The 24,956-nt window shown below is 40.3% G+C and overlaps 1 protein-coding gene across 1 annotated transcript; it reads left to right on the top strand.

Annotated features, from left to right (window-relative positions):
- Positions 1 to 9,340: 9,340 nt before the first annotated feature.
- On the top strand, positions 9,341 to 24,720 carry LOC133554588 (taste receptor type 1 member 1-like; the record flags this gene model as incomplete). The annotated part of the gene is given in 5 exon segments (XM_061903521.1): positions 9,341 to 10,069; positions 13,910 to 14,116; positions 22,531 to 22,651; positions 23,821 to 24,355; positions 24,357 to 24,720. Coding segments are annotated over 5 exon segments (1,956 nt in total), but the record flags the coding sequence as incomplete, so codon positions are not given.
- Positions 24,721 to 24,956: the final 236 nt, after the last annotated feature.

Genomic DNA, 24,956 nt, shown 5'->3' with positions numbered 1-24,956 from the left:
GCGAGAATGTTTCCTCATAATCGATGCCTTGTTTCTGGCTATAACCTTTTGCAACAAATCTTGCTTTACACTTATCTGACCCATCTGTATTACTTTTGAGTGTATACACCCATCTACCCCCCACTGCCTTTTTGCCTGGTGGTAACTGAGTGATTTTGAATGTATCATTCTCTTTTAGTGACTGCATTTCGTCATTCATTGCATTTATCCATTGCTGTGACCTGGTTGATCGTATGGCATCCTGGTAATTTTGTGGTATGTCGCAAACTGCTCTATAACACGAGTCTACACTAGTTACCAGCATGTCTGCTGTGTCTTCCATGTCATATTCCTGTAGGCGCACAGGCCTTCTCCTAACTCTAGGTGGGTTCTTTCTTTCCTGACCCCCAGCGCTAGACTGTTCACCTTGAATCTCTGAAACAGAAACATCATCTTTAACACTTTGACCTGATGCGTTTCCCATTTTTTCATCATTATTTTCCTCACTGTCAAGGAACCTGGGGTTTACCTCTCTGTCCTGATACTCAGTGTGTGGCCCATGTGTTTGTGTTTCTTTTTCGTTGACTGTCTTGTTTGTAAATTTCACTAGCCTGTGTTTTTGGACCGTTTCTATGTCTGGATAATACACAAGATAAGCTGGGCTGTTCTTGTCGTACCCAATAAAACGACCCTGCTCACATCTAGGATCTAACTTCCCTTTCTCCTGCGTGTATGCAAAACACACCGTTCCAAATTTTTGAAGTTTGGACATGTCTGGCCTCCTGCCTGTGAGCATCTCATAAGGTGTTTTCTTTGTGCGTTTACTGTAACATCTATTTCGCACATAGGCAGCTGTCTGTACAGCATAATTCCACATTTTGTCTGGTAGTTCACTGTCAAAAAGCATACACCTGCCCATCTCATAGAGGCTTCTCCAACTTCTCTCTGCCGTGCCATTTTGGTGCGGCGAATAGGGTGCAGATGTCTCGTGCTTAATCTTATTTTTGGTTAGCAGTGCTCTGAATTCCTTGCTCGTAAATTCAGTACCATTATCCGAACGTAGACATTTAACTTCCCCAAAAGGGGCGGAGTCTGCTAAAAACCTTTCTGTAGCGTGTACTGCATCACTTTTGCATTTGAGAAAATATACAGTCATAGCACCTGAATAGTCATCCGTAAAGGATTGTGCATATTTGTGACCTTCTAAGCTTGGGGTTCTCATAGGACCGGCTAAATCTGTATGTACCAGTTGTAGGGGCTGTGTAGCCTTTCTGTCTGGTTCTCTATTTCTTGTCTGTGTGAATTTACCCTTTGCACATATTTCACACAGCTGTGTTGGCCTGGCCGCACTCCCTCTGATTTTCATACCTCTTACCACCCCCATTAATTTTTGTACATCCTCATAATTGCAGTGACCCAATATCTCATGCCAGGTTTGCATGTTGTGGCACATATTGCATTTATCAACATTTTTCTGAACAGTTGGTAAGTAAAACAGATTACCACTCTCATAGAAGTCAAACCTGTCCCCTTTCTTGGTGACCATGTGGCTGTCTCCCTTCTTGAATGTCACTGTCGCCCCACCGTTTGTTGCCCTTGCCACTGAGAAGATGTCGTGTGGGTAGGTCGGTATATACAATGCATCCTGCAGCTGCGCTCTTTGTTGGCGTCCTTCATTGTCTAGTAGATAGATCAGCGCCGTCCCTCAGCGTTGCGCCATTCCACTGCACTTGGTCCCATCCGCCAGCTCGATAGAATGGGTGTCGGGCTGGAATGTGTTGTCAAAGCTCTTGAACTTGGCGATGTCGTTCACAATATGGGATGTCGCGCCGGCGTCAATCATTATCCCTTTCTTCTTGACGTTGACAGATGGCCTCTCGTCTGTTGCATGCTTGGCCATGAAACATTGATCCTCTTGGTCGATGTCCTCCTTTTCTTCTGCAACTTTTCTGGCTCCGTCTTTTCCCTTTTTCCTGCATAGAGACTCTGCGTGTGTGTTACTCTTGCAGTGACTGCACCACACTTTCTTGGTACACCTGGTTCTGATATGTCCTTTTTCTCCACATTTGTAACATGTCAGAGTGGCTTCCCCTTCCTTCCAGTGTGTCTTGGTGCCTTGTTTGCTTCGCTTTGTGTTAGTCTTCATCACACTGTCTGCAGGTCCGGTTGTCCTCATCTTCTCAGACTCTTCATAAACCCTCAGTCTTCTCTTGAAGTCTTTGAATGTCACGTTGTCCTCATTTTGTGTAACGTGGACAGCAAGTGGTCTGAATGAGTCTGGCAGTCCATTCAAAATGGTGGCCACAAGCAGCCCGTCACTCATGTTTTCTCCTGCATCACGAAGAGCTGAAATTATATTCTCAGCCCTTATCATATAATCAGTCACAGTCTCATTACCTTCCATTTTTATGGTGGTCAATGAAGTGTACAGGTTTAGAATCCTGGGCTTGCTCTTTCCAGAATAATGTTCTCTTAATAATTTCAAGGCTTTCCTTCCATCATCGGCGGCGTCATGTCTTATCAATGATAGGCTCTTATCATCTAGTGCGTTCACTAGTTGAGCATAACAATCGGCATTCTTCGCTGGATCTGCCGCTATGGCAGCCTCGCCAGTGGGCTCTCTCAAAATGGTGTCTTTTAGCTTCATGATGTGTAAACGGCTGAGGAATCTTGTTTCCCATAAATCATACTTATCTTCTGTTCCATCGAAGACAATCTGCAGTTGTAGCATTCCTGCTCCGGCCATTTTCACTTGTATTCTTTTTATAGTTTGCTATCTCCAAAATGTTGCTCAGGCTGTGGCTTGTAGAGTCCTCAATTTTCGCGGGGTTCTCTCGGCGCCATCTTTATCCGAGCTCGCCTAGTAGCTTCTCCTGGCTAACAGTTCTTCTTACTTCTGTTACCTTGTTGTTGCTCTAGACTTGCGTTACTGGGCCCATAACCTGATGAGCATCGTGCGTTGCGGTGGAGATGTAGCCAAACTCTCATGAGACACACTTTGCCTTTGGTCTTGTAGATATATTTATTGTATCGGCAGCATCGTAAATATGCAGCCGCTAGACACACAGATTGAACTCATGACCCCGGAACAGGAAACATAGGTGTCAGGTAACACAGAGGTAAACACTGCCCTCTAATGGACACAATGAGTAAGGGCGTACAACAGTACAACACTTAACAAGCTTGTACCCGGCGGTGACACATGGCCAGGTGAATCCTCCGGGCGGCTCCTTTTTGATGTTGGCGTCTTAGTTGGCTTCCCCATGACGAGACGATCGTAGCACTCTTCTATGTAGTCTTCAAGCTCCTCCAGATTTAGATATTTTTCTTTTGTTTGCGTTATTTTTTGTCTTAGTTTTAATTTTGGCGGATTTCTGAATTAATTACAATTGTTTGGCAGCCGAATGTGCCGCTTGATTCTATTTTTTCCCCGCGTCACGTACGCTCTCTCTCGCGAGACTACAGCCTTACTGAGGCATCACTTCCGCCACCCAATCCTTGTTATTATAATTGCAATTAGTCATTGCACATAATAGTTAGTTTGAAATAAAAATATTACTATTGAACATTGGGTCATATTGAAACTGGGAATAAACTGTAAATAGTCCACAAACAAAATGCAAAGCAATAGTGCTTGGAAAAAAGGGTAACTGAAAAAATAAAACGGAAAAAGTAGCAACAAAAAACTCAATACAAAAACAAGGGCGAGGTAACATCAAACCAGAAGTACAGTACATCCCGTTGGCTCCGTTGTAAGCAGACTTTTATTCATGTTAGAATGAATTTTTTCAAAAATACATCCGTTTTCATGTCTTTAACAATGATTGTGAACGACAGGCAAAATTCCCAGCAAAGTGCAGTTTACCTTTAATTAGCCATATTTATTTTTAACACGAAATAATCCTGCATTAAAGAGGGGACAAAGATGGTCGTAGGAAACCTGAAGTGAGCGACCTAGATATATATTTCGCCATAGAGTGACGTTCTGAAAGGGGACTAATAAAACGGACGAGCAGTAGGTATAGGTGCCCCCGGAAGTACAAACCCCGTTTCCATTTGAGTTGGGATTTGTGTTAAATGTAAATATAAGCTGAATACAATGATTTGCAAATCATTTTCAACCCATATTCAGTTGAATGCACTACAAAGGCAAGATATTTAAAGTTCAAACTGATAAATATTTTTTTTTGTGTGCAAATAATCATTAACTTTAGAATTTGATGCCAGCAACACGTGACAAAGAAGTTGGGAAAGGTGGCAATAAATACTGATAAAGTTTAGGAATGTTCATCAAACACTTATTTGGAAAATCCCACAGGTGTGCAGGCTAACTGTAAACAGGTGGGTGCCATGATTGGGTATAAAAACAGCTTCCCTAAAATGCACAGTCTTTGACAAGAAAGGATGGGGCGAGGTACACCCCTTTGTCCACAACTGCGTGAGCAAATAGTCAAACAGTTGAAGAACAACGTTTCTCAAAGTGCAATTGCAAAAAATTTAGGGATTTCAACATCTACGGTCCATAATATTATCAAAAGGTTCAGAGAATCTAGAGAAATTACTCCACGTAAGTGACATGGCCGGAAACCAACATTGAAAGACCGTGACCTTCGATCCCTCAGACGGCACTGTATCAAAAAACAACATCAATCTCTAAAGGATATCACCACTTGGGCTCAGGAACACTTCTGAAAACCACTGTCACTAAATACAGTTCGTCGCTACATCTGTAAGTGCAAGTCAAACCTTTACTATGCAAAACAAAAGCCATTTATCAACAACATCCAGAAACGCCGCCGGCTTCTCTGGGCCCGAGATTGTATAAGACGGACTGATGCAAAGTGGTTAAGTGTTCTGTGGTCTGACAAGTCCACACTTCAAATTGTTTTAAAAATATTCGACATCGTGTCACCCGGACCAAAGGGGAAGCGAACCATCCAGACTGTTATCGACGCAAAATTCAAAAGCCAGCATCTGTGATGGTATTGGGGTGAATTGGTTCCCAAAGCATGGGTAACTTACACATCTGGGAAGGCACCATTAATGCTGAAAGATACCTACAGGTTTTGGAACAACATATGCTGCCATCTAAGCGCCGTCTTTTTCGTGGACGCTCCAGCTTCTTTCTGCAAGACAATGCCAAGCCACATTCAGCACGTGTTACAACAGCTTGACTTCGTTAAAAAAGAGTGCGGGTACTTTCCTGGCCCGCCTGCAGTCCAGACCTGTCTCCCATCGAAAATGTGTGGCGCATTATGAAGCGTAAAATACGACAGCGAAGACCCGGGACTGTTGAATGACTGAAGCTCTACATAAAACAAGAATGGGAAAGAATTCCACTTTCAAAGCTTCAACAATTAGTTTCCTCAGTTCCCAAACGTTTATTGAGTGTTGTTAAAAGAAAAGGTGATGTAACACAGTGGTAAACATGCCCTTTCCCAACTACTTTAGCAGGTGTTGCAGGCATAAAATTCAAAGTTAATTATTATTTGCAAATAAAAAATAAAGTTTATGAGTTTGAACATCAAATATCTTGTCTTTGTAGTGCATTCAATTGAATATCGGTTAAAAAGGATTTGCAAATCATTGTATTCCGTTTATATTTTCATCTAACACAATTTCCCAACTCATATGGAAACGGGGTTTGTAAATTGATAGCTCAGTTTTAAGGCCTATGAGGAGGAAGGAATAAAGCACAGTCTTTGCTAAAAACCTTGGCCGGTTATGATAAACGAAAGGCACAAGAAAGAGGTGAATCTCACTAACGGACACATGATTCGGCATAAGTGACGGACATGCCGCCTGAAGGCAATGTGCATGACAAAAAATAATCCACTCAGTAGGACTCATTTTAGTGCAATCTATAACGGGATTGTGTTTCTTAAGCCAAGTGAGCCCCAAAACAACCGGTATAGACAGATTCTCTGTGATTCCCTGCAATAATTGGAGTCAAGGCAAATGTCTGATGGGTACTATGGGCTAGAATCATACTATATAGAAAGCCAACTATCTGAGGAGTATTCAGCTGTACAGTGGGTATATTTTAAGTCTACATCTATGAACCAAGTGTCTTCCCCAGAATCAATTTAAAAAAATAAACTTGGTAGAACCCTCCTCCCAACCTTCCTACTGCAGACGTGCCAGGGAAAGGTCATAGGTTAATTGTCCCAAGGTGAGGTCCTGCTTGTCAGTAGACTTGAGAGGCTTAAAGGCCTACTGAAACCCACTACTACCGACCACGCAGTCTGATAGTTTATATATCAATGATGAAATATTAACATTGCAACACATGCTAATACGGCCTTTTTAGTTTACTAAATTGCAATTTTAAATTTCCCGGGAGTTTTTTCTTGAAAACGTCACATAATGATGACGTGTACACTTGACGTCACGGGCTGTTAGGGAGTATGAGCGCTGCGCACACACAGAGCTAAAAGTCGTCTGCTTAAACCGCATAATTACACAGTATTTTGGAGATCTGTGTTGCTGAATCCTTTGCAATTTGTTCAATTAATATTGGAGAAGTCAAAGTAGAAAGATGGAGTTGGGAAGCTTTATCCTTTAGCCACACAAACACACGGAGATTCCTTGTTTAAAATTCACGGAGGTGAAACTTTACTATGGATCACAGCGAACATGGATCCCAACCGAATGTCAACCAGCAGGTTTCGGTGAGAAAATTGTGGTAAAAAGTTGCTTCTTACCGGAGATCAGCTGAGCTTGTGCCGCCCATAAAGCTGCCGTCGACTTCCCTGAGACACTGCGCGTCAACACACCCGGCCGTGGACACACCCCTCAGACTATCAGGTACTGTTAAACTCACTAAAACACTAACAACACAATAGAAAGATAAGGGATTTCCCACAATTATCCTAGTAAATGTGTCTAAAAACATCTGAATCCGTCTCAATGCAATCGCGTTTTTTATTTTTTCCTTTTTTGTTTTTTTTGTTCTAGTCCGTCGCTATCAATATCCTCAAACACGAATCGTTCATCCTCGCTCAAATTAATGGGGAAATTGTCGTTTTCTCGGTCCGAATAGCTGTTTTTGTTGGAGGCTCTGTCACGCCAAATTTCTTCCCCCCAACAAAAACCTTCCCCCCGGAAGAAATTTGGCGTGACAGCCCCTCCAATGCCTGAAGGACCCCAATGAGGGCGTGACAATACCAAGTTATATGACTCTTGAGGGTTACAGCTGCAAAATTAGCAAAGCAAAAATAGCTTGAAAGGTTAGCATGCTGGAATGCTAATATTTTTTCCTCACCGTTATTTTTCACCTATGACAATCAGCCAATTATAATGCTTTTAAAACAGGCAGCTGTGTGGGCTGCTTTAAGGTCCTTCCACCCTCATTGGAGTCCTTCAAGCAGTTTCTTCCGGGGGGAAGGTTTTTGTAGAGGGGAAGAAATTTGGCGTGACAGCCCCCATTAAAAACAATGTGAAGATGTGAGGAGCCATCAACATGTGACGTCATCGTCTGGAACTTCCGGTAGAGGCAGGGCTTTTCTGTTAGCACTGAAAGTTGCGAACTTTATTGTGGATGTTCTCTACTAAATCCTTTCAGCAAAAATATGGCAATATTGCGAAATGATCAAGTATGACAGAATGGACCTGCTATCCCCGTTTAAATAAGAACATCTCATTTCAGTAGGCCTTTAAGTTTGATGGGGCATTTAAGTACCATGGGGCCTGCCTGGCCCTGATACAGGCACAATCGTAGTCTGAGCCGACGGCTCCTTCCCAGCTACATGGCATTGTCAGTGTGCCCCAACGTAGCCGGTCCAGAAGTAGGATCTCTCGCAGGTGAAAACCCCAAAATCACCAGACATGTGGAATGGATGCTCCGTTCCATGGTCTTCTCCCTTGACCGTTCATGAAATCGATTATCCAGCTGGATAGCCAGACTAATGAGTCTCTCCAAAGAGCGTGAGGTCTCACGCGGTGCCATCTTATCCTTATTGCCTGGGTTGGGACTGGAGCGAAACACAAGGCATTGAGCGCGTTCATCCCACCCGCGCAATGCCGACCGATAGGATGTTCATATCTTCCCGTCCAATAGATACGATGTCTTTTTGCCCACGTGAACAAACTGCAACAAAAAGAGAGTCCCGGGCCCCCTTAGTTTAAGGTGGCTTTGATTGCCTCATAGAATGGACAACAGATTTTACAGGACTCCCCAAAAAATACAACTGAACAAATGTCAAGGATCATGTGGTGTGTTTGTGGGTATGTATTCATTCGTTTGTAGAACAGAAGTATGTGTCACATGACAATAGATGTGGTCGCTATAAAAGGGGCGTTGTTACCTGCATTTGGTGTGGCGACAGGAGGATGTTTAGCTGAATGACCATCAATATTGTTGACCGTTGTTACACGCTATATTGCACAATTTATAGGAGACTTTGGATGCTTTATTGAAAGCTTTGGACACTTCCACTACATGTTGTCTACAAACTAAGCCATTTAATTTTTTGTAAATTCTTCTACTTCATGAAATTATTCACAATGTTGTATCCCAGAACTTTGTGTGTGCTTCACCGGCGAAACAGGAAGTACTAAACCCAGCTTTTTGTCGCTACAGATGTACACCATGAGGCGGCAACTCAAGTGTCAAGTAATCATCTCTAAATAGAGCTGTTGATGTTGACATTGCCTTAATTACTGTGTATAGCATGACATATCCAACAGGCCAATTTCTATTGTTCACGCGGACTCATGAAAACCAACAACACCACCGGTCAAACTTTCACGAGGCAGTCATGCGCTCAGGTACTAAACCAATGGGGTAAGAGATTTCAATATAAAATACTGAGGTTGTGTACAGCCAGTTTAAATCTTCTTTGCATACTCATTTGTTAATGCCACATCCTTGAGGGATTATCTTCGAATGACAGTTCTATTCATGCATCCCAAAATGCATGGAAATGATCACTGGTTGCTTTGTTATAAAGAAAGCACGGTAAACGGCGGAGACGTACTACCGAGATGTTACATGGATTCCAACACTGAGAAAATGGGGCGTTTTTTTCACATGTGTTTGTATCTTATGTGTCAAGTTTTATTCGCATTGACACAATGCAACTCTCCAGATTTCCATCTGAATGGGAATTATGTGTTAGGTGGACTTTTTGACATTCATACCAGTATCTCTGCTAGCCACGACAGACCAGAAGCCATTGACTGCTCCCGGTAAATTTAGGATTTTTCTGTCCCTGATGTTTTAACACATAATAACAAAAATATAGTAGAGTAAATGCATGTCAATTATATTTGCAGTCAAATCTCATTGCAGTCAAATCTTCAGTCTGTCCGGTTATCGAAGGTTTCAGCTGATGAGATTCTCAGTGGAGGAAATCAATAACTCAACCAAACTGTTGCCAGCTCTGTATTTTCAGAAAAAGCCAAGTATTGGTCATTCCTGCGCACCGTGCATTCCAATAAAGATACGGTCAGACTGATTGTCTCCATTTTGGAGTACATCCAATGGCATTGGGTAGCCTTCCTCGGCAGTGATGATGCGTATGGCAACGATGGCCAGGAACTGTTCATCAGGATGATCAAGGACACCCACATTTGTCTGGCGTATACCAGCAAGCTCAAACAAAGCTTCAATTACTCTGTAACGTTCCAGCAGATCAAAGCACATCGGATAACCACTATTGTTGTTTTTGCTTCCAAAATGACTGCCAAACATCTAATAGAGTCGGCGATAGTAAGGGGCGTCACCAACAAGGTGTGGATAGCGGGAGAAACCTGGTCCTTGAACGAGAAGCTCCCGAAGAGAAAAGATATCCAAAAAATCGGAACGGTCCTAGGAGTGTCTCAACCCGTGTTGACCATATCTGGTTTCAGTGATTATTTGCTTACTTCCCATAGCAAAATTCAGTGTGACGATGCAGGAGGAGGACAGCTTTGCGATCAAATTTGCAACTGCTCCAGCCTGAGTGCACAGGACATCATCTCTATGGACCCCTCTTACTCGTTTTCTGTTTATTCAGCTGTGTATGCCATCGCTCACGCCTTACACAATGTCTTGCAATGTGATAAGGACACATGTCACAGGAATAACGCCGTCAATCCCCAAAATGTGGTTTTCTTTTTTTATAATCATCAAATTTCAGAATTGTCTCTTTTTGTATGATTTTGGATTTGTCTTTGTACAACATAATGTGTTTTATGTTTTGTTATGGAGCCACTAAGGGCCACACACTAAAAAAATTAAACAATATATATATCTTCCCACTCCTTTTCGTTATGAAAAAACCCAACCATTATGTATTGTTTTCATTTTTTATGTTTTAATTGTGAAATAATGGTTTCTCTTTTTATACTTTACTGTATTTGTTATCAAGAGTGTTTCCATTATTTTTTCTTTTGCTTTAAATTAATCATGTGCAAAACAAAATGACTGTTAACACTAACTTTTACAACATGTAAAGTACAGAATATCAGAAACATTTAATCATGTAGAAAAAATATCACCGAACATCTTTGACCATTAAAGCATGATCGTAACAATTCACATATTGTGTTATTAATGCGTGAACATCTACACATCTAAACATGGAAGTGAAGCTCCTCTCCTCTAAATGCAAGATTATCTGTCTAGGCTACACGTATCAATAATGGAACAGTATTTATATTTGCAATTATTCTCGATTAAATATTTCATTAGTTTGATAGCTGTTGTATGGATGTATATTTATGTATATATTGTATGTGTGTGTATATATATATATATATATATATATATATATATATAATGTATGTTTGTGTGTGTGTGTATATATATATACGTATGTGTGTGTATTTATGTGTGTGTATATATATATGTATGTATATATATATTATATATATATATATATATAAATATATATATATATATATATATATCCATCCATTTTCTGCCGCTTATTCCCGTATATTATATATATATATATATATATATACGTATATATATATATATATATATATATATATATATATATATATATGTGTGTGTATTTATATATGTGTGTGTATATATGTGTGTGTGTGTATATATATATATATGTGTGTGTGTATATATATATATATATATACATAAATATATATATATATGTATGTATCCATCCATCCATTTTGGGGTCGCGGGGGGCGCTGGCGCCTATCTCAGCTACAATCAGGCGGAAGGCGGGGTACACCCTGGACAAGTCACTACGTCATCGCAGGTATATATATATATATATATATATATATATATATGATTGTAAGAAACATCCTCAGAGAAACATCCTCAGATGCACTGGGACACATCCTCAGTGATGTGCCTGAGATCACTGGGGGTTTCGGGTCTTTCAACATCATACCCCCTCCTTCAGGTGACCCAGCCAGGGTTGATCAAGCCCCAACTCGTGTCCCAGTAGCATTGGCCCACAGTTCTCTCCTCCTGATCCAAAGCCATCTAGAGGCTCTCTCTGCTGCTTCCATGGTGGCCTTGATGGCCTTCCTTTCCCCATCACCTGTGATGCCAAGTAGTGTAAACACCTTACACAGTGAGTGGCCAGCAAAGCCTCTACACCCCACTTCAATGGGCTCACAGCGTGCCTTCCAGCCTCCTCTGTGGCATTGCTCGACTAGCTTCTGGTACTTTGACCGCTTCCCCTCGTTTGCCTCCTCTATGCGATCCTCCCAAGGAACTGTCAGCCCTATCATTAGCACCTGCTTTGAAGATACTGATGTCAACAAGATGTCTGACCTCAACGAAGTTGTTGTGACGTATTCTGGAAACTTGAGCTGATTGCCCAAGTCCACTCGAAGATCCCAGTCCAATGCTGAGATGAGGAGACCGGCTGCTGGTTTGGGCTGTGACTTTGGATGCTCTCCAGCCCTGACAAAGGCAATTTTCCTCTTGCCAAGTTGTTGTTTGCTGCTGTTGTGTTTGGCCACTGCTTTAGCAACGGTCTTCAGCACTTGGTCGTGCCGCCAGCGGTAGCGGCCCTCCCCCAGAGCTTTAGAGCAGCTGCTTAGGATGTGCTCCAGCAGGCCTTTCCTGGAGCACAGCACACAGGCTGGAGAGTCATTCATGCCCCAGAGATGGAGATTGGCTGGGCTGGGTAGGACGTCGTACACAGCTTGAACCAAGAACTTAATGCGCTGGGGTTCAGCCAACCTGATCCCAGACCAGGTCACCCTCCTCTCCAGTGCACCATCCCACCTTGTCCATGCTCCTTGCTGCCGCATACCCACCATCCTGCAGGTTCACTCCTCCTCAACCTCTGCACGCACCTCCTTCAGGACTAGCTGGCGTTTGTCTTTACCCCGTGCCTTCTCATAGTGAGGTTGGGGGAAGGATTCCAGCCCAGCACGGCCTGTATCCACCGTGCCCACCAGGGCCCTGTATCTCAGCCGAGACTCAGCTACCTCCAGGCTTTATATATATATATATATATATATATATATATATATATATATATATATATATATATATATATATATATATATATATATATATATATATATATATGTATGTATGTATGTATGTATGTGTGTGTGTGTGTATGTGTGTGTGTGTATATCTGTATGTGTGTGTATGTGTGTGTGTGTGTGTGTGTATATATATATGTGTGTGTATATATATATGTGTTTGTATGTATATATATATATATATATATGTATATATATGTATACATATATATATATACATATATATATACATATATATATATATATACATATATATATACATATATATATACACACATATATATACATATATGTATGTATATATATATATATATATATATATATATATATATATATATATATGTATATATGTATGTATATATGTGTAAATATGTATGTATATGTATACGGATATGTATATGGGTGTGTATATATATAAATATAAATAAATGATAAATGGGTTGAACTTGTATAGCACTTTTCTACCTTCAAGGTACTCAAAGCGCTTTGACACTACTTCCACGTTTACCCATTCACGCACACATTCACACACTGATGGAGGGAGCTGCCATGCAAGGCGCTAACCAGCACCCATCAGGAGCAAGGGTGAAGTGTCTTGCTCAGGACACAACGGTAACGAGGTTGGTACTAGGTGGGGATTGAACCAGGGACCCTCAGGTTGCGCACGGGCACTCTACCACTGCGCCACGCCGTCCCTTGTATGTATATATATGTATATGGATATATTACATGTATATATATATATATATATATATATATATATATATATATATATATATATATAAGCATTTTTTTCAATGCCTAAATTTTTGGATCAACTTTAGATATATGTGTCAATATAAATTAAAGTAAATAGTTTTATTTTTAGGTTTTATGCTCTTTTTGTTAACTAAAAGCCCTACATCTGTGGCAAAAACACCAAATATGCAACATTTCCCCCCCCCAAAAATGTAAGATTGGAATATTTGATGTGAAGTAAAACTTAAATAAGTCAATAAATCATTACATTGATTTTGATTTTTGATATTTATGATCAATGAATATGACCTTAAATCCCATCAAAATTGTCAAGGATCCAAAAGGGATCATAAAAATGCTGAAAATTCGTCAAACATATTTTTTTTATGTTTTTATTTCCACTGCCTTAATTTCTAGATAAACTTCAGATCTGTCTGTCGATTATAACTTTTTTTTTATGTTTTATTATTCTTTGTTTTGTGGCCTTTTTTATGTCAAACCCACACAATGTGGCATTTTTTCCCCAAAAAGATTTCAAAGTGGAATATTTGATATGAAGTAACTGGAGCCTTACTAATAGTATTTTTAGAATGTGCCGTGGGCCTCTAAACATTTCATGGCGACCAGAAATGGCCTTCTGGCTGCACTTTGGACACCTCTGTCCTATACCAAATAGCCATAAAATGATGTGCATGTGTGTGGTCTCACTGAATGCTTCTTCCATCAGGTTCTGGCAGAGCTGAAGAAGTCAAACTTCTCTCTTTTAAACCAGACTATTATCTTTGATGAGCACGGGGATCCAAATTTTGGATCTTATTTTATCGTCTTCTGGAACCAGAGTGGGGACATAGAGGAGGCTGGGTTTTATTAGTTTCCTTCCCCAAATAACCTTTTTATTAATGACAGCAAGATTCGTTGGCATGGAAACGGGATGGTAAGTTATCTATCCTCATTTTTTGGTCAAGATGAGATTTTCTGGTGTCAAATTTAGTATTTTCAGTTTTTTGTGTCAAGAGAGCTGTGAAAAGAATGAATTTGGATGTACAATTGCACTTATAATATCAAATAACTGCGATGAGGTGGCCACTTGTCCAGGGTGTACGCCGCCTTCCGCCCGATTGTAGCTGAGATAGGCACCAGCGACCCCAGAGGGAAAAAGCAGGAGAAAATGGATGGATGGATATCTAAAAAAAAGATGAACAGTTTCCCATCAGGTTGTTGAAAAGGTGTGATTAAAAACTTTGTAGTTTGCATGCCTGGCAGGTAGATGGTAATGTTAATTTTAAAGCTGTAATAGTTTCAAAATTGTTTTTGAAATTCATATTTTCAAGCTTCAAAAATACTTTTTTTTAATGCTAAAAAGGTTTTTTATGTGCTCAACTGATGTCAGATCCAAATAATTATTTACAATTGATAATACAATAAAATATGAATATTTGAATCCGGAATATAGATAGATAGATAGATAGTACTTTATTGATTCCTTCAGGAGAGTTCCTTCAGGAAAATTAAAATTCCAGCAGCAGTGTACAGAGTTGAGATCAATTTAAAAAAAAGTTAAAAGTAAATAATGGGGGTTTAAAAGGAAACAAAATAGAGAAATATTACAAAAAGAATAAAAACAATGGGAATAACAATATAACAGTAAAATAAGAATATAACAAGAGAAAGTAGGCAGTAGTGACCATGTTATGAAAACGTATTGCACTGTTAATGTTTTGCATCCCCTGTCATCCTAATACCCCCCGTCCCCCGTCCCAGAGAGGAGTTGTACAGTCTAATGGCGTGTGGGACAAAGGAGTTCTTGAGTCTATTAGTCCTGCACTTGGGATGAAGTAGTCTAGCACTGAACAGGCTCCTCTGGCTACTGATAACACTATGCAGAGGGTGACTGGCATCATCCAGGATGCTCACTAGTTTGTCCACAGTCCTCTTCTCTGCCACCGTCACCAGTGAGTCCAGTTTCATTCTGATTGTAGAACCGGCCCGCCTGATCAGTTTCTCAAGTCTGGAGCTGTCCTTCTTGGATGTACTGCCCCCCCCCCAGCACACTACCATATGCACAGTGCTTCACGTTTTCCACATTTTGTTATGTTACAGCCTTATTCCAAAATGGAATACATATTTTTTTCTCCTCAATAGTGTACACACAATACCTTATAGCGACAATGCGAAAAGTTGTTTTGTATTTTTTTTGCAAATAAAAAAAATAAAAAATTCACATATACATAAGTATGTACAGTCATTTGATGCATCTTTGGCAGCAGTTACAGCCTCAAGTCTTGTGAATACGATGCCACAAAATTGGCTTTTTTTTTTGTATTTTTTCTAGGTGATAAGAAGATGGTATGAATGACAGTAAATGTGCTTTGTGTAGCACATTATGTGCGCTGTACAGTACGCCACCATGCTTTAGATAATCCTTTTCTCAATGTATGATATTTGGTCAGCACAGACCCTTGCTACATCTCTAACAATGTAACACAATGAAGTACACTTTTACTTTAAACATTATCTGAGCCTAAAAGTGCTGTCAACAGAAGATTAAATCACACTGAGGTAACTAATATCGGTTTCATACGAATGAAACTGCTGTGAAACGCTGTCTGTACAATAATGTTAATCTTAAATGCAGAATAGACGCTATGCATTTAGGGTTTCGCGATCAGTAGGTGTTTTTTGTGAATAAGCACATAACAATGTAAACTATTGAATGACAGACGCTTCTTTTAATATTTTATTGGCCGCGTCATGCTCTATCACTAATGAGAATATGATGACCAAATTTCCACTTTTACTTCTGTTGACTGTGTGGTGGATGTCATTTGTACCTATATTACAAAGTGGAAGTTTTTGGGCTCAAATCTCGGGCTTGGATGAAAATCTTTTATGTTTTTAAAATTTTTGTTTTAATGATTTAAAAAAATATTTAATAGGCTAAAATTGAGCAAATTAATCAAAATAATGGTCATTATCAAATATATTAATGAGTGATAATTCATACTAGTGTTGTCCCTATTCCAATATTTTGGTACCGGTACCAAAATTATTCTGGTACTTTTCTAAATAAAGGGTACAACAAAAAATGGCAATATTGGATTAATTTTGACAAACAATCTTACGGCATTAAACATATGTTTCTTATTACAAGTTTGTCTTTAAATACAATAGTGAACATATAAGACAACTTGTCCTTTATTAGTAAGTAAGCAAACCAAGGCTCTTAATTTAGTCTGCTGACGTATGCAGTAACACAATGTGTCATTTTCCATTCTATTATTTTTGTCAAAATTATTTAAGGACAAAATGGTAGAAAATTAATTATTACTCAACTTGTTAATTTACTGTTAATATCTGCTTACGTTCTTTTTTAACATGTTTTATCTACACTTCTGTTAAAATGTAACAATAATGTGTTCTTCTGTTGTATGCATGCTCAATGTTAGTTTTGTATGATTCCACAAATTTGGGTATCAATCCTATACCAAATAGTTACAGGTCATACTTTGGTCGTATTCAAAGTCCTCATGTGTCCAGGGACATATTTCCTGAGTTCATAAATGTAATATAAATTTTTGAAAAAAACTAAAGATGTTGTGATGCCAAAAAATATCGACATAATCATAATAGTACCGACTCGATATGCTCCTGTATTTGATATCATTACAGTGGATATCAGGTGTAGATCCACCAACGGCATTTGTTTACATTTTGACGCCAGTGAGCTACGGTGTGTGGTGAAGCATGTTTTGCTATTCCTCGTCCTGCAGGGATGATACATGTAAGAAACATACTTTCTTTGTCGACATGGAGCCGAGGATTAGTGATTTAGAAGTAGCTATAACACTGCTGACTGCGGCTGGACTTCAGCCGCTAGCTAGCTAGCCATGTCTTAAAGCACCTCTTCCGGTGGGCGTTTCAATGTTATAACGTCCCCTTTATCGTTACTTTTCAAGCCAAAATGCGTCCGTTCTCCTATTTCTGTCTACACACTGTGTCTGCTTGTTAGTACTCCGTGATTGTGCGCTACCGAACATGCTCGTCTGCTCGTAAAACCAGCAATGTCACGATGTGACGAGGACGGGGGCGCTGGGGGGCGGGGGACAGGTACTTTTCAGAAGCGGTATAGTACTGAATATGATTAATTAGTATTGTGGGACTATACTAATACCGGTATACCGTACAACACTAGTTCATACCTCAATGAACGTGTTCGTTATTCTGGAAATTAATTGCGTTGCTCAAGGTAATATTTAGATGGTGCTGTAAAACCCATGATTTCAGTCTCTCAAAGTTCCTATTGCACAACCAATTTTTTACCTCGGTATTTGTCAAATCCTAGTTACGGACCTGGGCCGCATCATTTTGTGGGGAAGGTTTTCAGCAGCAGGAACTGGGAAGCTAGTCAGGGTAGACGAAAAGATGAATGCAGCAATGTACAAACCCCGTTTCCATATGAGTTGAGAAATTGTGTTAGATGTAAATATAAACGGAATACAATGATTTGCAAATTCTTTTCAACCCATATTCAATTGAATGCACTACAAAGACATGATATTTGATGTAAAACTCTTAAACGTTATTTTTTTTTTTGCAAATAATTATCAACTTAGAATTTCATGGCTGCAACACGTGCCAAAGTAGTTGGAAAAGGGCATGTTCACCACTGTGTTACATCACCTTTTCTTTTACAACACTCAATAAACTTTTGGAAACTGAGGAAACTATTGTTGAAGCTTTGAAAGTGGAACTTTTTGATGATTTTACGGACCGTAGACGGTAAAATTCCCTAAATTCCTTGAAATTGTCAGGCTTGCCCCTGATAGTTTGTCTATGTTTTAGTTTTTTCCTCTGCATTTGTCTGTTTCCTGTGTTTAGTATTTCCTGTCTTTTAGTTCCTGTCACGTGCTCTTAATTTGTCAGCTTCCTGTCTTGTTCCCTGAGTGCTGTGTTCCTCCTCAGTGTGTTTATTTCCTGTCCTTAGTTCCTGTCTAGTGCTCTTGTTTTGTCAGCTTCCTGTCTTGTTCCCTGAGTGCTGCGTTCCCCTTCAGCTGCGGCTGATTGGCATCTGGCCACACCTGTTGCCAATCAGCAGGCTCCTATTTGTACCTCCTTTGTCTTGTGTCAGTTGCTGGATCATTGTATTGTCATATGTATTGTCGTTGCCACTTGTCGCTCCTCTCGTTGCTATCGTGTCGTTTTATTGCGGCGTAGCGGTAAGCTACATTCGTTTGTTTGTAACTTACTGTCTTTTGTTCCCTGCTTCTGTTTTGTTTGCACTCTACAAGTAACGACTTCTGTTTTCCTGTTTGCAACCCGCTAGCTTCCACGCTAAAGTTCCCTTTTATTTTCTAGCTTCAAGTGCTAGCTCCCTTAGTTTGTTATTCCGCCCACGTGCGTGCTTTTTGTTTGTTCTTGTTTTATTATTTAAATTAAATCATGTTTTCCCATTCAATGCCTGCCTCCATCTCTGCATCTTGGGGTTCGTCAACAAATACCCCGGACAGCAATAGCTCATTGAGAAATGTTGTTCTAAAACTGTTCGACAATTTGCTTAGAAAGTGGTGGCCCTCACCCCATCCTTGTTTGGGCATTACTTAGCATTTTATGGAAGCTGCTTTTATACCCAATCATGGCACCCAACTGTTCCCAAATAGCCTGCACACCTGCGGGATGTTCCATATAAGTGTTTGATGAGCATTCCTCAACTTTATCAGTATTTATTGCCACCTTTCCCAACTTCTTTGTCACGTGTTGCTGGCATTAAATTCTAAAGTTAATGATTATTTGCACAAAAAAATATGTATATCAGTTTGAACATCAAATATGTTGTCTTCGTAGCATATTCAACTGAATATGGGTTGAAAATGATTTGCAAATCATTGTATTACGTTTATATTTACATCCAACACAATTTCCCAACTCATATGGAAACGGGGGTTGTACAAAGACATCTAGGATAAAAACCAACGCTTCCCATCCAACTTAGAGCTTGAGAGGTGCTGCAAAGAGGAATGAGCGAAGACAGGTGTGCCAAGCTTGTCGCATCGTATTCAAGACTTGAGGCTGTAATTGCTGCCATAGGTGCATCAACAAAGTATTGAGCAAATGCAGTAAATATTTATTGACATGTGATTTCTTAGATTTTTTTTTATTAATACATTTGCAAAATTCGACTTGTCCAGGGTGTACCCCGCCTTCCGCCCGATTGTAGCTGAGGTAGGCGCCAGCGCCCCCCGCGACCCCGATAGGGAATAAGCGGTAGAAAATGGATGGATGGATGGCATTTGCAAAATTACATTTCACATTGTCATTATGATGGTATTGTGTGTAGAAGGACAAAAATGAATTTATTCAAATTTGCTATGAGGCTACATGTAACGGTAGTAGAGGGGTTAGTGCGTCTGCCTCACAATACGAAGGTCCTGCAGTCCTGGGTTCAATTCCAGGCTCGGGATCTTTCTGTGTGGAGTTTGCATGTCCTCCCTGTGAATGCGTGGGTTCCCTCCGGGTACTCCGGCTTCCTCCCACTTCCAAAGACATGCACCTGGGGATAGGTTGATTGGCAACACTAAATTGGCCCTAGTGTGTGAATGTGAGTGTGAATGTTGTCCGTCTCTCTGTGTTGGCTATGCGATGAGGTGGCGACTTGTCCAGGGTGTACCCCGCCTTCCGCCCGATTGAAGCCGAGATAGGCGCCAGCACTCCGCGACGACGTGTACGCGTGACGTCACGAACTGTCAGGAAATATTAGCGCAGCACCACTCGCGGCTAAAAGTCGTCTGCTTTAATGGCATAATTACAGAGTATTCTGGACATCTGTGTTGCTGAATCTTTTGCAATTTGTTCATTTAATAATGGAGACTATAAAGAACAATGCTGTTGGGGGAAAGCGGTGGATTGCAGCGGTCTTTAGCACTTAGACATAGCCGATGTTTCTTTGTTTGTAGTGAAGCAGAGCGGTCAAGCGAACATGTTTTCTCTACGTCAACCAGCAAGTTTTTGGATGGGGAAATTATGAGATATATCTTACCGAAGACATCATTGGATTATTCGTCGTCCTGCAGCAGCTGTCAAAAAAGGAAGCTGTGAGCTTGGCTCCTAAGCTTCTCTCTGAGATACTGTGTGTTCTCCGCAGCCATCCGACCTTGAGGTATGTCTTTACAATTTTTACAATCTCACTAAAACCCTATTAAAACAATAAGCAGATAAGGGATCTTCCGGAATTATCCTAGTAAATGTGTCTAATTACATCTGAAACGCTCACACTGCCGTTGCCCGGAGCCGTCGATTTTTTTTTAGTCCTTCACTATCAATATCCTAATTCACAAATCTTTCATCCTCGCTCAAATTAATGGGGAAATTGTCGCTTTCTCGATCCGAATTGCTCTTATTGCTGGTGGCTCACAATATAAACAATGTGAATATGTGTGGAGCCCTGCAACTCGTGACGGTAAAGGCAGGGCTTTTTTTATTGGCGACCAAAAGTTGCAAACTTTATCGTCGATGTTCTCAACTAAATCCTTTCAGCAAAAATATGGCAATATGGCAATATCGCAAAATTATAAAATATGACACATAACCTTTTTATTCCCGTTTAAATAAGAAAATATCCTTTCAGTAGGCCTTTAAGTTGTTGTTTTAAGGTAAAAAATATGGGACTTTGCTTTTGGGAAGTCTGCTATCAGTGTTTACCAAAGACCTGCAATAATTTGGTGGTGGAGGGGGCGTGACCAGGTGTGGTGGGGGCGTGGCTTTAGACTTACACTAGTGTTACAGTCATACTTGCCAACTTTGAGACCTCTGAATTCAGGAGATGCGGACCGTGGGGGGGTTATACTGTAGCGTCCCAAGGGGTTCTGGGTTTTATGTTTTATTAGGGTGCAGATGTTCTCCTGAAATGTGTTTGTCGTTCTTGTTTGGTGTGGGTTGACAGTGTGGCGCATATTTTTAACAGTGTTAAAGTTGTTTATACAGCCACCCTCAGTGTGACCTGTTGATCAACTATGCTTTGCATTCACTTGTGTGTGTGCAAGCCGCACATATGTAACTATGCTTGACGCCATTTATATGGAGGAAAAGCGGGCATAACGACAGGTTGTAGAGGACGCTAAAAGCAGTACCTTTAAGGCACGCCCCCAATATTGTTGTCCACGTGGAAATCGGGAAAATTTCGGGGAAATTGTTGCCCCGGGATATTTTCGGGAGGGGCACTGAAATTCGGGAGTCTCACGGGATAATCGGGAGGGTTGGCAAGTATGGTTACAGTTAATAACATTGTCATATTTGTTATTGTTATATCGTTTGGCTGTATTTTTTAATTGTTTCTGCTCATTTTATTACTACAATGTAACAACACATGCTGCACAGTCCTTTTAACGAAGCTCCAACTTGACTTTGTATATTGATGGTCTCTACAATGACGTTACTGTAAAACTGAGCACACAAAAGAAAATCCATTAATACACACACAAAGTGCACATCCATGTAGGAATGATGTTAAACCGACAATGCAGTTTGGAATAAACTGAAAAAAGCAATGCTACTATATGGGATAAAGGTCAGCTCTGGCCTTGTGGTTAGAGTGTCCGCCCTCAGATCGGTAGGTTGTGAGTTCAAACCCAAAATCATACCAAAGGGCGGTAGGTTGTGAGTTCAAACCCAAAATCATACCAAAAGACTATAACGATGGGACCCACAACCTCTCTGCTTGGCACTCAGCATCAAAGGTTTGGAATTGGGAGTTGAATCACCAAAAATTATTCCTGGGCGCGGCCACCACTGCTGCTCACTGCTCCCTTCACCTCCTAGGGGGTGAACAAATGCAGAGCATTTGTTCACCTAATGTGTGTTATAATCATTGGTACTTTAACTTTAACTATCTTAATGCTAACATACAATGAACAAGCCCATTGACAGGCTAAAAAAAAATGGATTGCAGTTGTTTTAAACTTAAACGTTTAACGAATAAGATTGGCAATGAGTGGCAGGATTAATATTCCCTGGAAGGTGAAGTGTTACTTTCCTGTATTGCAAAGCCCCATCCATCCATTTTCTACAGCTTGTCCCTTTTGGGGTCGCGGGTGGTCCCTGGAGCCTATCTCAGCTGCATTCAGGCGGTAGGCGGCGTACACCCTGGACAAGTCGCCACCTCATCGCAGAGCCGTATTGCATAACCTTGGGAAAAAATAAAGTTAAAGATATTTTCCCCTAAAAATTGTGAAGCACTAACTGGCTTAACAAAAATCAGTAGTTTGAAAATAAATAAATAAAAATTGGTCCCTTTCACACATGCAGGAAGTTATGTAATTTTTTTATGTAACTGCTGCGGTTCTGTGCCGTGTGCAGGTTCCAAGATCTCGATGCTCTCAAGAATGTCCTGTAGGATTTGCAAAGAAACAAGACGGAATTTACAAATGTTGCTTTACCTGTGAGGAATTTCCCAAAGGAACCTACATCAACATCACAGGTACATCATCACGAAGACCATACACATGCAGCGTGGCCGTTGTAGAACTTATTTTATGCTCATTAGACATTAATAATTTAATGCACGGGTGTTACATTCATGTTCATTGAGAGCCCCTATGTAGTTATGGCTGCCCTCAGAGGGCCACTTGTAATATATATTCATTTTAATATATAATTGCCTAATTAATATTGCACAATTATCTATGCATTTGATTATTGGTTATTGATGCACATTATTTCCAGGCTTCTATGGGCCTTGAGTTTACCGATTGTCCAGAAGAAAATTTTCCTCACAGGATATAACGGAAATTGTATTAATCTGCACCAAAGGTAAAAGTGTGTGGTCGACAAAAAAACAGTACTAACTTTTACAAATCACATTTTAATATTAAATAACATACAATAGTACAAAGAAGCTCCTCATTATTCAGTACTTCACTTTTTAAACTTTTTTTTCAGCCAGCCAACTGTGAAAATAAGTGAAGCCCTGTCAAGCGTAAAGGCAACTTTGTTGAATGGATAAAAGTGCACTGCACAGGTGTCAGGTACCACATCATTTAAAAGGACCTGCCTCATAATTTAATGTGGCCTGCCACATCATTTAACATGACCCATTACATTATTTATTGTGACTCGCCACATTTTTTTTTAAATGACCTGCTATATTATTTAAAAATGGCCCGCCACAGTATTTATATGGCCTGCAAAAATATAGCACCTTCTGGCTAAATGAACTGCGTTTATTTCAATTTTAAAATAAAAATTTACAACCCGCAATTGGGTACGTTCTACACTTAATAACCTGATTTTGCAACATGAATTTCTAGCATTTTTTCCTTAATGCTTAAATATTTTAGAGCAAGTTATCCATCAGTCTGTCAGTAAAACATATGCTGTAACTGTCAAAATAAGTTGCCATTTATTTTCATGTATATTCACTGTTAAATGTGGCGCTGTGTTTCATGTATCGATTTGGTAGTAAATTGGTTCAAATGTAAACAACCATCCCTTATGAGGTATGCTTGCAAATTCCGATTTGTTGCACTTCAGAGGTTCCATTGTTTGGTTTCTTTGCTGACCAGAGTCAAGAATAATTAATGACTAACCCTTATTGTAACCGTGTAACTCAAGTAAGCAGTAGTCTGTGTTGACTTGTGTGCACTACAGATGATCCGTACACGTGTGTGGCGTGCAAGGAGACAGAGTGGTCGACAGCAGCCAGTACTTCATGCACTCAGCGACAGGTGCAATACGCCTCATTTCAAGACATTAGTACCATATTGATCTTGGTGGCCCTCTTGTTCTTTCTAGGCCTGGCGGTCACCATGTGTGTCGTCTTTGCTCGTAACTACAACACGCCTGTCGTCAAGTCGGCCGGTGGCGTCATGTGCTTCTTGATTTTGGGCTGTCAGTGTCTGTGCTGTGTCAGCATCGTCTTCGTCTTCGGCAAGCCTACCCACTTGTCGTGTGTCTTAAGGTACTGGCCCTTTTCTTTGTTTCACACTACATGTATCGCATGTTTTACCGTGCGCGCTTTCCAGATTGTTTGCATTTTCAAAATGGCCGCCAAGTTCCCCAAAGTATACAGCTGGTGGATGAAATATCACGGGCAGTGGCTGGTCATTTTAGGGACGTTTATGATCCAGTCCGTCCTGATTGCCAGTGCTTACGCTCATTCCACCCCCAAGCCATACAACGACACTCTGTGACGTAAATTAAGCAAGGGAGGGTGTTCCTATGACTGTCTTGTCCGCTTTGTGCATCATCTGCTTCATTTTCTTCTACATGGGAAAAGACCTCCCCAAAAATTACAACGAGGCCAAATCCATAACCTTCTGCTTGCTTCTGATAGTTCTCTGCTGGATCATCTTTGCAACTGTTTCCGTGCTTTATAGAGGCAAGTTCCTCCTAACCCTGAATGCTCTGACAGTGCTCTCTTGCATCTACTCCTTTATTTTGTGGTATTTCCTCCCAAAATGTTACATCATCATATTTCAACCCCACAAAAACACATAGCAGTACTTCCAAGGCCTCATCCAGGACTACACTAAAACAATAAGCCAGTAAGAAGCCCTATTAATACCACTCTCTCTCTAGTTAGGAACTATATGCATGCAGAAACTCTGTCAAAATATTATTGAATTAATTGTCAGCCTATTGGTTGTATATTTGTGTTAATCTATGCTAATGTTATTTGCCCAAGATTAAGCTAATGGTTATGGTGTTTGTTTTTATTTTGAACATACATACAATTACAATGATACATCAGATGTTTCCAGTTTCTCATTACAGCATGTCAGAAA

Source organism: Nerophis ophidion, linkage group LG06 (assembly GCF_033978795.1).
Source record: "Nerophis ophidion isolate RoL-2023_Sa linkage group LG06, RoL_Noph_v1.0, whole genome shotgun sequence".
In the NCBI taxonomy this organism is placed as follows: domain Eukaryota; kingdom Metazoa; phylum Chordata; class Actinopteri; order Syngnathiformes; family Syngnathidae; genus Nerophis; species Nerophis ophidion.
The sequence above is the reverse complement of the archived record's forward strand: the minus strand, read 5'-3'. Positions and strand labels throughout refer to the sequence as shown.